The sequence below is a fragment of the Gymnoscopelus braueri genome (assembly GCF_963280865.1).
Source record: "Gymnoscopelus braueri genome assembly, chromosome: 4".
Taxonomy (NCBI): domain Eukaryota; kingdom Metazoa; phylum Chordata; class Actinopteri; order Myctophiformes; family Myctophidae; genus Gymnoscopelus; species Gymnoscopelus braueri.
In genome coordinates, this window is record NC_137605.1 from 13,289,879 (window position 1) to 13,304,872 (window position 14,994).

The 14,994-nt window shown below is 42.7% G+C and overlaps 1 protein-coding gene across 2 annotated transcripts; it reads left to right on the top strand.

Moving 5' to 3' along the window:
* The first annotated feature begins 2,796 nt into the window (after positions 1 to 2,796).
* pigv (phosphatidylinositol glycan anchor biosynthesis, class V) lies at positions 2,797 to 12,205 on the top strand. Of its 2 annotated transcripts, XR_013933000.1 has the most exons (6): positions 2,797 to 3,407; positions 4,743 to 5,031; positions 5,953 to 6,160; positions 6,912 to 7,584; positions 8,914 to 11,284; positions 11,525 to 12,205. XR_013933000.1 is itself a non-coding variant. In XM_080426018.1 (5 exons), exons 1-5 carry the CDS (start codon positions 3,345 to 3,347, stop codon positions 9,169 to 9,171), a joined length of 1,491 nt encoding a protein of 496 aa, XP_080282144.1. In that variant the 5' UTR covers positions 2,797 to 3,344; the 3' UTR covers positions 9,172 to 12,205. The 2 variants fall into 2 exon arrangements, 1 of the variants encoding a protein (XP_080282144.1); XM_080426018.1 differs by having other exon boundaries at positions 8,914 to 12,205.
* The last annotated feature ends 2,789 nt before the right edge of the window (positions 12,206 to 14,994 follow it).

The window sequence follows — 14,994 nt, forward strand, 5'->3', positions numbered from 1 at the left end:
GGTTTTTCGACACACGCTACGTCTTCCCGGTGGGGGCTCCTTGCTGGCAGGAGTAACAGCAGTAACAAAACTAAAGTGTGTGGGGAATTCAATTGGCATAACCGGGAGAAAAAACAGGAAATAAATTGGCTACTCTTAAAAAAAGGAGGGGTCCTGGTCTGAGACCATTTGCTGCATGTCATCCACTCTCCTCCCACATTTCCTCAAAACAGCCTAATCTAAACCCTAAACCCTCTAACTGGTACTTGTTTTAGAGTCTTTTTCCATGCCCAGTTGGTTGTCTCCATTTGTGTGGTGACCTCTGTGTACCCTCTGGGGAACTTCAGTGTTGTCTCCCCGTTCAAGTTCAGTTTACTTTTCAGTTCACTGACCTTTGGGATACTTTTTGGGACCGGTTTCTTGCCAGGTTTGAGTCTCTTGTTCCATTGTGGATGGGTAACTGCAGGCTGGATCAAACATAGGTTTTCCTTTGTGTCGTATGATTTGACACGACCGACATGATCCAACTCATTACCTGTAGCAGCTTGGTAGCTGGGTCTAAATCCATCCCAAAGTTCTCCGTGGCCTTCTCCAATTCCTTCCCTGGCTGCTACAAGTAGTGGACGGAGGTTTTGCTTGTCGTCTATTGCTGTGCTGATCACGAGGTCTGCATATTGTTGGAATTCATTCTCCTCTGCAAGAGCACGCTCTATGCACTTGTCTTTGTAATCGCGTTCGTCTTGTTTCACTTTTTCGGCCATAGCACGTTTTTCAGCCACTTGTTGTTTACAAACGTAGTCACAATATCTTCTTTCATCGATACGTTGTTGTTCCACCGCTCGTTGCTGCTCAAGATGAAGCCGCTGAGATTGTTTGAGTTCCTCCTCTGCCTCTTTCTTCCCCTCTAGTTCCAGTCTCTTCTGTACCTTTCGCTTCGTTTTAGTCTGTATTTCCCTCTCCTTCAGAACCTGAACATGCAGGAGTGCCCTGTGTAATTTCTGGACACGTTCAGTATTACAAAAGATCTTAGACTTGGCCCTTGTAAGAAGAGCCTTCTCTTCTGTATCCGCTGGATCTTTGTATCTGGCCTGCTCTAACTCGACCAATTTCCTTTGGTCTTCCTCATTGGCCTCTTGGATCTTTTTCAGTTGAGCCTTGGCTTTTGCAATGGCCTCCACCTGTGCTTGATATTTGTCCTCCTCCGTCACGTCGACTAATTGTCTTTGCTCTTCCTCAATGGCCTCCTGGATGACCAGGAGTTGGGCCTTGACTTTTGCGACCTGTGCTTGATATTTGTCCTCCTCTATGTCCATTAATAGTTTTCTTTGGTCATCCTCACCGGCTTCCTGGATCTTCTTGAGTTGGGCCCTGATCTTTGAAATAGCCTCCATCTTTGATTTGTATTTGATGACCTCCATGTTGGCTAACTGTTTCTGCTCTTCCTCTTTCTTACTCACCTGAGGAACCTTTGTATCTCCATTTCTCGGCATTTTCCCTCCCTGTACTTGCAACTGCACAACAGAAATGTTGTCCAAATTACAAGCAGTGAACCGTAAATGCTTTATATACTGCCTGATTAGGAGATTGTTGCTGACGTCATCCAGCCTCGCCCAAATATGGAATTCTGGCTAATAGTGTAATAAGATAAGTTAAGTTCTTTTTTTACCTTGTGTGTGATGGTGTAGCTACATCAAGAACGTGTACACTATTCAAAGTAGTAGGGCGACAGAAAAGAACATGGCGGCCGCGTCCATTGAGTTCAATAGAGAAGTGGCGCCATGTTCTATTCGGTTCCTCAAGCTAAATTTATATAGCTACATTTGGCACACCAAATATCCTGGATGACCTTGGGATCAAAGGGAGGGGGGGGGTATTGTATTTTATTGTATTGTATATACAATTGTATTTAAATACAATTGTTTTCTCTGCTCTCAATATATATGATGGTTGTTTTTTAATATATACAGTATATGATGGTTGTTTTTTATTTTGAATTTTCTGTCTGTCTCTTACATGTCATCATGATTTGTGTGCATGGGTATCTCATCTTAAACAAGCTTAGTGCTTAATGAGTCTCCCAGTTTAGTAGACCTTGTATTGTGAATTTGTACTTCCATGTACTGTTGTTCTCATGTCTTACTAAATAAAGTACATCAATCAATCAATCATTTGAATGTGATTGTGTCTGGCTGCCTTTCAAATGGACTGTTTCCTTATACTTTGACATTATATTGTCCTTAATACTAGGCTGAGTAGGCTAATGTTTTAATTTACCAGTCCGGCGGAGACGGACCCCCAGGCGTCCTTCATGGTTTCCAGGGGGTCCCCTGCTAAACTGAGTTGATATAGAATGCGCTGTGAGCTTGTAGATCAGCTATTAGATCAGCTATTTTTGCACATTTTTGAAACATTTCGAATGATTAGGAACACAACACAAATCTTCTCTTATGGGGGTCCCTGGCACTAAATCCTTTCAGATGGGGGTCTGCAGCCTAATATAAATTTAGGGGTCCTTGACCCAAATTTCTGGGAAAAAAATACAAAAAGGAAGTGGAAAAACGTTCGTCTATGATGACCTGCCCAAAACATATGGACGCCAGGTAACGTTGAAGGCTGAAGAGAATATAGAAATCCGAATAACGTGGAACAGAAACTCTTTCTAGGGTAAAGTGCATGGAGTAAAGTGCCCGCATTGAGAAACCTTTATTCTGAAACTTACCCCTGAAATCACACCGGAAGTAAAACGTCCACCAATCAGATCAAGTGTGAGTGCCGCTGCAGCAGAAAAGAACAGGAGCTGAAGACCGAAACACACACAATCAATAAGGATGAAATATTCACTATAAATAATGATGGATTTAATGTTTACACTGCCGTGTAATTCTGTACAATTAACGTAGTTGAACTCAAACACCGTCTTCCTTTGACTGAAAGTAGTTTGGACCTCTGGTGTTGAATAATAATAATAATAATGATGATACTGATGATGATAGGAGGACAACAATAACATGGAGCCTCTGTCCTAGCTCAGTGTTTATTGTTGGCCTGCGGCGACCATGTTCTCCTGTGGTACCAGTGTTCTCCTCCTGATGTTCGCCTGATGTTCGCCAGCTGTTCTCCAGCTGTTCGCCTGATGTTCGCCTGCTGTTCGCCTGATGTTCTCCTGATGTTCTCCTGCTGTTCTCCTGTGGTACCAGCAGTGTTCTCCTGCCGTTCTCCTGTGGTACCAGTGTTCTCCTGCTGTTCTCCTGTGGTACCAGTGTTCTCCTGCTGTTCTCCTGTGGTACCAGTGTTCTCCTGCCGTTCTCCTGTGGTACCAGTGTTCTCCTGATGTTCTCCTTCTCCTCCTGACCTCCTCAGTGACCATGGATGTCAGAACAGTGGTGCAGTTCGCCACAGTCACCAGGGGCCTGTCCCTGCTGCTGCAGGTCAGATCACATGGATTGTTGTTTGTTTGTTTGTTTGTTTGTCAAATTACGTTAAAGGTTAACTGGGTAACTTTTAGCCTATTTAATTGATAGATATATGAAACTATTTAAGCCATCATTTCCCTCTATCAGTCATAGTGTGTTTGTAAACACACACACACACACACACACACACACACACACACACACACACACACACACACACACACACACACACACACACACACACACACACACACACACCACAAATGTTACATAGTTCCCTTTAAACCTGAAAATCTGGTTCACATCTCTGAACCAGTTTGTACTTTGTACCTTTGCTGTCAAATCCTGAGTTGTTAAAAAGCTTCAATCTGGAACTCATTTTAATGAGTAAAACGTTGTTTTACATGATCCCATACACAGCACATATTGTGCACTCTTGAGTTTCAGACCTGTACAGGTTTACGGTTAAAAGCTAACCATCATTTGGCCGGGGACGCCCGTCTGGAACCCCCTCAAGGACCCCTGGGGGTCCCTGGGCCCCATGTTGAGAACCATTGTGTTAAAGCATAGTAAAGGTGTACATATGATATATTTAGGGGTGCAACAGTTAATGAAACGAATCGATTTGAATCAATAATTTAATCAAATAATTGATTAATAATCGATCCCTATGGGCATCCCTGGGGCATTTAAATAGATCTACTGCTGTGAGATTGTAGATTTTCACAACTTTTGCATTATGTGGTTTATCAATTTGTAGGTATACAGTATATATATATATATATATATATATATATATATATATATATATATATATATATATATATTATCTATTAAAAACCTGCTTCTCGATTATTCTATTAATCGAAGAAGAAAAAAAATCGATAGAATACTTGCAACCACTAAGAAAAGAATGATAGTTGCTAAATATATTCCTATTATGCAAGAGGCAGTGATGGTTTCAGATCAGTGGTTCAAAAACTTTTTCAGGTCAAAGACCCCCGGCCCATATTGACATATTTTAGCCCGCAGACCCCCATCTGAAAATGTTTTGCGCCAGGGGCCACCAGAAGAGGAGATTTACGTAAAAAACGAAATTCCAAATTTTCCGAACATTTCCAATATATATTTTTTTATTTCTAAAATTGCAGATGTACACGCTCTCATGTTGTCTCTGAGCTTGTACATCTGCTATTTTTGAATATCCAACATATAAAATATGGATGAAGTGGTTAAAATGATTGTGACGCTATATTAACTACTTTTCCTGGGGACCCCCTGGAACCCCCTCAAGGACCCCTGGTCACTTTGAGAACCACTGCTATATCATGCAACGTCTCATCATTTCAGGCAGTCTTCAACGCCGCCATCCCTGACCACCAGGCGGACGCGTTCAGCCCCCCGCGCACAGAGGAGCCTCTCTACCTGGACCCCGCGGTGGAGTGGCTGCTGGGCGGCCTGTCCCACTGGGACGCCGAGCACTTCCTGTTCATCGCCGAGAGAGGCTACCTGTACGAGCACAACTTCGCCTTCTTCCCGCTCCTCCCGGTCATCCTGCGGGGCCTGGCCGACACCCTGCTGTGGCCCCTGAGCTCCTGGCTGACGGTGCGGGGCCGCCTGCTGCTGGCAGTGGCGTTGGGTACGATGTCATTAGTCATTGTTGGGCATGTAACGATTTTATCGTAAATCGATTCAAATCGATTCAAACTGGTGCCAATTTAAATCTATTTAATAAAAAATGCATCGTCATACAAACAGCAGAGGGCGCGTAAAAAAAAGAGAAGAAAATACAGGATCTTTGTGAGAGAAATTATATAAAAAAAAAGAGTTTTAGTAATTTGCTACAGTATTGAAAAGAGGATAAGAGAAAACATAGTATTGTAAAAAAAAATCAAAAGAAGAAAATACTGGATTTGTATAAGAGAAATAATTAAAAAAAATATTTGTCTGGAGAATAATTTTGTGTTTGTGAAAAATCGTATCGTGAACCTAGTATCGTGATTGGAATGGCATCGTGAGTTGAGAGAATCATTACATGCAGGCCAGGGATTCTCAAAGTGGGTGCCGTGACGCCAGTCCAGGGGTGCCTCAGAATACTTAATATTTAGAATTCATCAATCAGTTTAACCACTTTAGACCAGGGGTCTTTAACGTGTTTCAGAGAGAGAGATGAAGCAGGGACCCCCACTACATATTGGATTCATGTTAAACGTGTGTTTTCAGACAATTAACCACTTAAACCCTCAATACTTAGTAAACTTGACCTTTGGCTCTGTACTTGGTCTGCTCTTTTTCCCCCCTCTGCACCGAACCTGATCTACAAGCTCACAATGCGTGACAGACGCGTTGTGAGCTTGTAGATCTGCTATTTTCTGCTAATGTTCTCCTCAGAATAGGGATGCTATAGGGTTCAAGTGGTTAATGTAAAAAAAATATATATATACCCTATCACACAAAGATTTGGCAGGACCCCCTGGCCCCAGGGGTCCCGGTCGGACCCCTTTTTGAAGATCCCTGATTTATAAGGTATAATTCTACCACAATTCCTCCTCCTCCTCAGGTAACAGCGCCCTCTTCCTGCTGAGCGTGGTAGCGCTGTACGCCCTGAGCAGGGTGGTTCTGCAGGACAGACGTCTGGCTCTGCTCTCCAGCCTGCTCTACTGCCTCACGCCCGCCAACGTCTTCATGCTGGCCGGGTACTCCGAGAGCCTGTTCGCCGCGCTCACCTTCGGCGGCCTGTACCTCCTGGAGAAAGGCTTCACTTTCAGGTAAATAGTAAATGGTGCATTTATCTAGCGCTTTTATCCAAAGCGCTTCACATAGATTGTGCATTACATTCACCCATTCACACACACATTCATACACACGATGGTGGAGGAAACCATGCAAGGCACGAACCTGCTCATCGGGAGCAATTAGGGGTTCAGCGTCTTGCTCAAGGACACTTCGACACTAACTCTGGGGGAGCCCGGGATCGAACTGGGAACCTTGTGGTTGCCATCTGGCCGCTCTACCGGCCACTCTACCGCCCCTGCAAGCTATCCAGCATTTCTTAGATCTTCTCTCTGTCGGGTGGAAAAACCTCATGTCCAAAACTGTTCAAAAATAGCAGATCTATATTACAAGCTCGAAACTTTTCTAGCTTGCCGATCTGCTACTTTTGATGCTTTTGTGTGACGCTGTAGGTCAAGTAGATCAAGTAGGGCATTAATTTACGACAAAACACAAAAAGTTAAATTATGGAGATGAGAGGTTTCTGCCTGACAGCAATGTTATTTATATAGCCAAAAATATATCAACCATTTAAGCGTCTCACTACCCGTCACGATGTGATGAATTTGTGAGCTTGTAGATTGGATATTTTCACTATTTTGGTTTGGTTTGTTTGACTTTTTTTCTGCTTATGATAACATGCCCAAAATATGTATTGATAATGATTTTAATAAAATGATTGATTACTTAGGAAAAAAAACAATTAAATCAATTGGTTCGATTAACTGTTTCACCCCTAACTTTCAGGGCCTGCCTAGCCCTCGGCATCGCCACCGCGGCGCGATCCAACGGTCTGGTGAACATCGGGTTCCTGTTGTACCTGCCGTCGCTGCACGCCATGTCCCGGATCGGCGCTTGTCGCGCGTCTGGTATAGGCTACGGCGGCAAGATCTTCCGCTACGTCTGGATCGTCGCTCGTCTCCTGTTCACCTCTCTCCTGGGAACGGCGGTCATCGCCCTGCCCTTCTGTGCGTTCCAGTACTACGGCTACAAGACGTTCTGCATGCCGTCTCTCTCCCTGGAGAGCGTTCCCCCGGCTCTCCTGTCGCTGGCCGAAAGGAAAGGCTACCGCCTCCCCGACCAGAACGGACCCCCGCCCCTCTGGTGCATGAGACCCCTGCCGCTGCTCTACTCCCACATCCAGGACGCGTACTGGGACGTGGGCTTCCTGCGCTACTTCCAGCTGAGGCAGATACCCAACTTCCTGCTGGCGCTGCCCATGGCCAGCCTGGGCATCGCGGCGGCCTACGGGTACTACCAGGCCAACCCGGACATGTGCCTGAGGCTGGGCCTTTGGGAGACGGGGGCGAAAAAGCGCCTGGACAAGCCCACGCCTGGATTCTTCAACCCACGAGTGTTTGTGTATGTTGTACATTCCACGGCACTCCTGGGGTTTGGAACGCTGTGTATGCATGTGCAGGTGAGAAACAGGGCTGATTATTCTATCGATTGCAGTTTTTTTAAATTAATCGATTAAAGGGGAAATCCACCCATTTTCAATATTTAACTATGTCATTAATATAGCATAAAGGAGTTGTGTGGAAATAAGAAAAAAATTAAAAAAAAATTAACATTGCAAAAAAATGTAACATTGCAAAAAAATTAACATTGCAAATTACACTGTGATGACTCATCATGGTGTAATTTGCAATGTTAATTTTTTTGCAATGTTAAATCACTTAACAAAGCACTTAAAGTAATACTAGGTAACGTTTTCAACAAAACTAAAGTTAAATTGTATATCTTTTGCGAGTGGCAAAAGTTTCACAACACCCACTCCGTGAATTTCACCCCCGGAAGCCTTTTATTTATATATTTTCTATTGAAAGTGGACTGGGGGGACATTCCCGGGGAAATGACGTTCCTGGCCAACGTCATGACGTCGTGGCCGACGTCCCCAGGAACTACCGCAACGGTTTCCTGTTTGGCCAGGAACTACCGCGCTATAACAAAAAGGAACCTCACGCTGATGTTAAGATAATGTAGGATTGGAAGATCGAAAAAGAACAGAAAAAGAAAGCACAGCTCATGGTAACTAATGCTCCACTGGCTAAGAGAAACGATCCGTAGATAGTATAAAACAATTAAAAGATCGCTTTTTGAAACGCTTCCGGCTTCCGGTGAAAACGAATGGAATTCTGGGTAATCGAGGATTACGGAAATTGTATGCAGTGACGGTAGTGACCAGCAGAGGTTGCTAAAAATCGTTATTTGGGATTCTGCATTGTATTACTTTAAGTATTGTTTTACACTTTGCCACACAATGCTGTCGTGCAAAAATTGTAAAAAGATATAAATGACAAATGATGAATGTGTACTCTCTCCTGATTGGCTGAAATGTCAACCTACCTGAAAATGCATTTTCTGTTTATTAAAGAGATGGAGAGACGGGGAGAGAGACCCCTGTTACTGAACAAACTCTCTATAGCAATGATTACTATCGGAACGTCTGTTGGGTGGAAACCTCACATGTCCAAAACTGTTACTTTTCAAATTCAAAAATAGCAAAAGTATCAGATCTACAAGCTCAAAATGCGTCGCTTCGCACCACTTTTCAAGCTTGTGGATCTGCTACTTTTGATACTTTTGTGTTACGCTGTAGTATGATCAAGTAGGGCTTTAATTTACAACAACAAAAAAAAGTGATTATGGCGATAGGAGGTTTCTGCCCGACAGCAAAGATATAGAGCTTTAACCTTTTCACACACACACAAAAACCTATCACTTATACTACCTTTTTAACCTCTAGGTTCTAACCAGATTCATGGCGTCCTCGTCTCCGGTCCCCTTCTGGATCAGTGCCCACCTGCTGCTGCTCAACGAGCCGCTCCTCCACAAGAGGACGCCCAGAAACGGATGGAAGCACATGCCCCACAACAACCCCATCGCTGACCTGCTGCCACACTGGAGACAATGCTCCCTGACCACGCAATGCATCCTGGGATACTACCTCTCCTACTGGCTGCTGGGTCTGGCGCTGCACTGTAATTTCTTACCTTGGACTTAAAAAGGAACACTTCACCCATTTTCAACCGTATCTTCATATAATTGGTCCTCACCAGACCCATAGAGAGAGAGAGTTGCATCACGCTTTGATCTCGCCGCAAAGCGGGATGTTGCCTCCTGTAGTTCCAAACATTGGAACTTCCTCCTTGAGATTGAAAGAGAACTTCCGCATTCCATTCTTACAATGGGAGTCTATGCTAGTGACATAACTCTCTCTCTCTATGGGTCTGGTCCTCACTAATGCTCATTGTAAGATGGCACAATTTCTGTCTACTCGCTCTGCGTCTCATTGGTGGACAGTTCAGAAACCTGCCTATGAAGATAGGTTGAAAATGAGTGAAATGGACCTATAACTCTGTGCACTGGATGCAATACTTTTCATGTAGGACTGGGCGGTACATCATGTAAGGCTGTTGTTCTCAACCAGGTTCATACTAGGGATGAGTTTAGATTTTTTAACATTTTCATGGCAGTCTCCAACATCGATTGTTCGGAGAATTGGACCTCTTGCGACCCATTATTTGGTCCAGATCCACTGGTTGAGAAACACTCATTTGAGGCACACTGGTTATGGATCTAGTGTCCTGAGACAGACTGTTGACTCAAACAGTTTTCAAATGCTTCAGAAGAAGCCTAACAGTCTGTACATGGGAAGCACTGAAAATCTGCAGGAAATAAAACGGATGTACCGCCTCCTCCCCACTTCCATTTCGACTTTGCAGTCGCACAAATAAGTCTCTACTGTAAATGAGTCTGAGCCCGACTAGCTTGGTGCTTAGCTGAAATGGAAATTCAACTGGTGCTCTTTAGTGAAACAGGTAGGTATATATGAAACTATATATATATATATACTATACAAGAAGTCGTGCTTGATTTTAGATCCCCCAGTGGTGCAGACAATCAAGGAAAAGCAACTAAAGGCCAATACATGCTTCTCCCGAACTGTAGCTCGGAGAGTCAGGACATCTGGGGATGCACGAGTTCTGAGAAAAAGTTCTGAGACCGACCGCCCATCAGAAGTTCGGAATGACGTCAATTTGTTGTTATATCACCTCACTTTCAGAAGAAAAGTTTGGATGTCGGAAGGAGCATGTACTGGCCTTCTCTGCACTCTGGGCCCTATCTTGTGCGCTGCCTTACCCCCTATGCCTAAACCTTTTAGGCATTTGTTTTACTATTTTGAAAAACATTTTAAAATAGTTCAAATAGCCGATCTACAAGCTCAAAACGTGTCGATTTAGATCGTCTATTTTAACAATTTTGAAGTGTTTTCTAAATGTTTAGAAAGTTTCGGCATATGGGGTAAGGCGACGCACAAGATAGGGCCCTCTGTCTTCAGGTGAATATATCAAATATGTATTTCTTTAACCAAGGCAAACAAATGACCAACGCGTGTCAACTCTCAGGTCTTCGTCAGGTAAAGCTGAATTCCAATACTCAAATTTCTGCCTCCTCGTTTCCTCCGCTATCTGTCCTCCAGCATGGCGGTGTTATGGTGAAATTGGTGACCTGCCGAAATATTTGACAATCGTGTAGACATCGCATAAGGTCAGTGTCTGAACGTAAATCATTGAGGCTTATTTATTAGCAGAGTTCAACCTAGCGGTAATTAGGCCACGTATTTAAAGACCTCCATGTAAGTTATGTGAAGTCCACAAGATGGTCACATTTCCGCAGGTCATCAATTTCACCGTAACACCGCCATTCCGGAGGACAGATGACGGAGGAATCGAGGAGGCAGAAATTTGAGTAATGGAATTTGGCTTAAGGCTTTTTTTTCTGGATTGTGTGCTGTGCGCCACAGGGGATTTAAAATTAAGTAAAGACTTTGGGGATTTTCATTTTCAGATGAAAATAGCTTCCTGTCACACCTTTTTGCGAGGCGCATCTTACAGACGCTCTGTAGCGTTCAAAGACTGTGGCTGTGCAGGAGTCGTTCTGGCTGGAGAGACTAGAGACTAGAATGGATCACTGTAGAGATGTGTTTCAAAGCCACTGATTGTCAAAGACTGATGTAGAAATAGGATGACGAATGGACCGTTATAAATTAAAGCTGCAATCTGGAACTTAGTTGAATGAAAACAACTTTATTTGAATCTATGTGGGTAGAGTATGTTAACCCATTAAAACCGGGAAAGCATCTACGTCATTTTAGATTTTTAGCAACACACGTTTTTCTGCTATTTCTGAACATTTTTGAAAAATCTAAAATATTCGCTTCTGGGAGTCCCTGGCACAAAACATTTTCAGATGGGGGTCCGCACGGCCAAATACATTGTGGGTCCTTGGCCCGAAAAAGTTTGAGAAATACTGATTTAGAAGGCATTTGTAGAATCGGCCTCAGGTATTAATAGGTTAATACATTATAACTAGTACTGTACATGTGCAGTGGTTGGAGGTGGTCTCTCTACTCTCCCACTGAGACATTTAGACCCTGGTGGTGGTGGTGGGTAGAACACTTCACGGGTTTACTGGCAAGTAGTACTGCCTAAAGCTCGAGGGCAAGGTCTTACTCTTAGCTTACTGGTAGAAACGTTTGAATCCCAGGAAGGTTATACATACATCTCTATGGATTGCAGCTTTAAATAAAACCTCCATTTTGAAAGTTTCTTAAAAAAAGAAAAAAAGAAAGACTTTGAAAAGAATGTTGTTTATGGCGAAATGTGCATTGTGAAAACTGAATACGGTCAAATTGTTTTATTGAAGCTGAAACAGGATAAAGCTAATCTATCACCTAGTCCTACTTTCATCATACATACATTAAGACAGGCCAGTAATGTAAATGCTACTCTGACATTAAGGTTTTATTGCATTTTCTATACAAATGGAGATTTATGGAATGCAGTAGTAAAAAAGAAAAAGAAAAGAAAAGTCAATTTGCACATTTTAGCCAAACTGAGTAGAGTGGGTGTACAACGTGCTGGGAAGAAGAACTGTTTGCAATAATGACTTTTTAAGAACACTTGAGTTCTTGCTGCAATATTCTGATGAATCCTTTGTATTCAAGATGGCACTGCATGGTTAATAAAAAATAAAAAATATAGGATATGGGAGTACTGTTGGTATATCACGGTCCTTGAAACTACATTCTACTTGGTGCAGTGATATTTTGGTTGGTTTAAATAAGTGTTAAATAGCCGCATATTCTGATGGCAATCATTGCTGTACGGAGTAACAGGGGTTTTATGTTCAGTAACAGGGGTCTCCGTGACATGTCTCTCCAGCTCTTTAATAAACAGAGAATGCGTTTTCAGGTCGTGTTAGCCAATTTTGTCCGGTCAGGAGATAGAACTCATACAGGCTTCAGGATTAACAAGTGAAATTGAAACTTGATGACACAAAGATGTGAGCAGACAGAATTTGAACTGGAACACTATACAATTGATGCTGATAAATGGGTACTCTCTCCTGATTGGCTGAAATTGGCAACCCACCTGAAATCTTCTGGAGAGAGATGGAAAGACCCCTGTTATTGAACAAATAACCCCCAGCAAAATTAGTTAATATAGCATCACAATAATTGTAACCACTTTAACCATTATTTTATACTTTGGCTATTCAAAAATAGCAGACATACAAGCTCATAGCGCATCACTTCGTGCTATCTGCAATTTAAAAAAGATTGTGTGTGGGGGGGTTGTGTTGTTACATTCCAAAATCACTTTCTGCATAAGTCAATTAAAATCAACCTTTTGAGTTAGGCAGTTTTTTTTAATGTAATAAGCATTCTGATAGACTGAGAACATAGGCAATATTAATGCAGGATGAATCATCAGTGTTTGAAGCAGAAATAAATAAAGGCAGATAAACACGACTTAGGCAAAATGAGTTTTTTTTTCTCATGATTGCCTAATAAGTCAACTAGATCAGTGGTTCTCAACCTGTTGGTCGGGACCCCCAGGGGGATCCTCACATGTTTTTTTTTTGTTTTTTTTGGGGGGGTCCCCAGATGACAGTGAAGTGACAATTTAAGGGCTTTTAAGACCTTTTTAATACCTCGAAAAAGAAAAAGAAAGATCATTACTGCATCAAAAGTATATCAACAAATATACTATACAAACTGGTCAAACATTGGCCAAATTGTCAAATGATATAAGAAAGAGGCACAAATTGTGAAAATAGCAGATCCACAAGCTCACGTTGCGAGGCGTTGTGAGCTTGTAGATCTGCTATTTTCACAAAATATATCTGTGGGACCGAGTCATGTAATGCCTCAACTACTACAATTCCAAGTGCTTATCAAGGTGGGGGCGTCCCCAGTTCAAATATGATTATTTTGGGAAGGTTGAGAACCACTGAACTAGATGACTTCATAGCAGATAGTGATTTTTCATTTCTCCTTTCTTGAAAACCTTAAAAACATGACTTTGGCAATTAAGCTATGAGGCTAACTATGATGCAAAATAAGTGATGGATGGGGCTTTTAAGTCCACTGCAACAGTGCCCCTCAGTGGCATTAACATGCACTTCAACTCCTGTTTTTTTTTATTATTAATATCTTGCAGGCAGTGGCACCTCTTAATATGTAACTTATGATGTATAATTATGTAGATTCTCAGGGATTTCAGGTTGTAGCTAATGTTATCTGTACCCTACTTTGGAAGGCAAAGTGTGCCTAGTGTGTTGAATAATGCATCACTTAATGGATGATATAGCCACGTCTGTCTCTTGAGGTTTCAAAGAATAAATTATCTGTGCTTTGTTTATTTTAACACTTTAGTCAGAAGGGAAACTGGACATCTCAATTAATAAAATGCATCCTTAATGTTTTCAGACTGAGGGATGCATGGATGGATGGATGATATACATGGATACTTTATTCATCCCTTTGTGAAAATTCCGGTAATATAGATTCCAAAAGTAATTTTGCACAACATGAAATTAAATTGAATGAGGTGTATGTTTGTAGTTATCAAAAAAAAAACATGGGCATAAATTGTTGGTATGTCATTGATATGGAAATCCAAGCAGCACTGGAAACTGTTGATGTAATGGTCAGAAATATCAAAAGAGACGCTCGGCCCGGACCGCGGCCTATTGGTCTGGGCACTTAGGCGCTCAATGTAGCCTGTCAGCGCGTCGCGAGTTCGAGTACCGAGCCCGACGGCCTTTGCTGCGCGTCATTCCCTGTGTCTCTCTCCCCGTTTCCTGCCTATCTTTACTAATACTATACAATAAAGGCAATAAAAGACACAGTCATAACATGCAACACTTTTACAAATCAATCGGATTCCCAAAGTGGTGCACCCGGCAAGAGAGTGGGTATTTAGAGGTCTGTGCAAAGTATATATATATATACTAGATTTTCAGATCCAGTCCTATTTTGCGCTGATCAGCGCAATGGTCACCGAGTTCTGGCCATTTGAAGTGGCCCCCTGGTGTGGCTATTCTGATGGCAGACCCCTGAACAGTGTTTGTACCGAGTTTCGGTGAGGATTGGAGCAACGTAAACTGTGGCAACGGGGCCCCTGGATGGCCCCTGGGGACCACACATGGCCCCTGCCCCCTGGTGTAACTATTCTCACACCAGACCGGACCCCTCCACCCATTAGGCAATTGTAATATAGGATAAATATATAACCATACGGAATGGGATGTATATATATCTCTCTCTCTTTCTCTCTCTCCCCTTGCCCCCTTCTTCTTCACACACACACACACACACACACACACACACACACACACACACACACACACACACACACACACACACACACACACACACACACACACACACACACACACACACACACACACACACACTTATATATAAAACATTCATCAAAAGTTCCTATTTTCTGCTCAGTGCTCAGATCGATCCGGT

Excerpts from the sequence above, each read along its gene's own strand:
- pigv (XM_080426018.1), top strand. The coding sequence starts at position 3,345 with ATGGATGTCAGAACAGTGGTGCAGTTCGCCACAGTCACCAGGGGCCTG. Across the intron at positions 3,408-4,742 it reads GCCTGTCCCTGCTGCTGCAG|GCAGTCTTCAACGCCGCCAT; the intron begins GTCAGATCACAT and ends TCATCATTTCAG. Across the intron at positions 6,161-6,911 it reads GAGAAAGGCTTCACTTTCAG|GGCCTGCCTAGCCCTCGGCA; the intron begins GTAAATAGTAAA and ends CCTAACTTTCAG.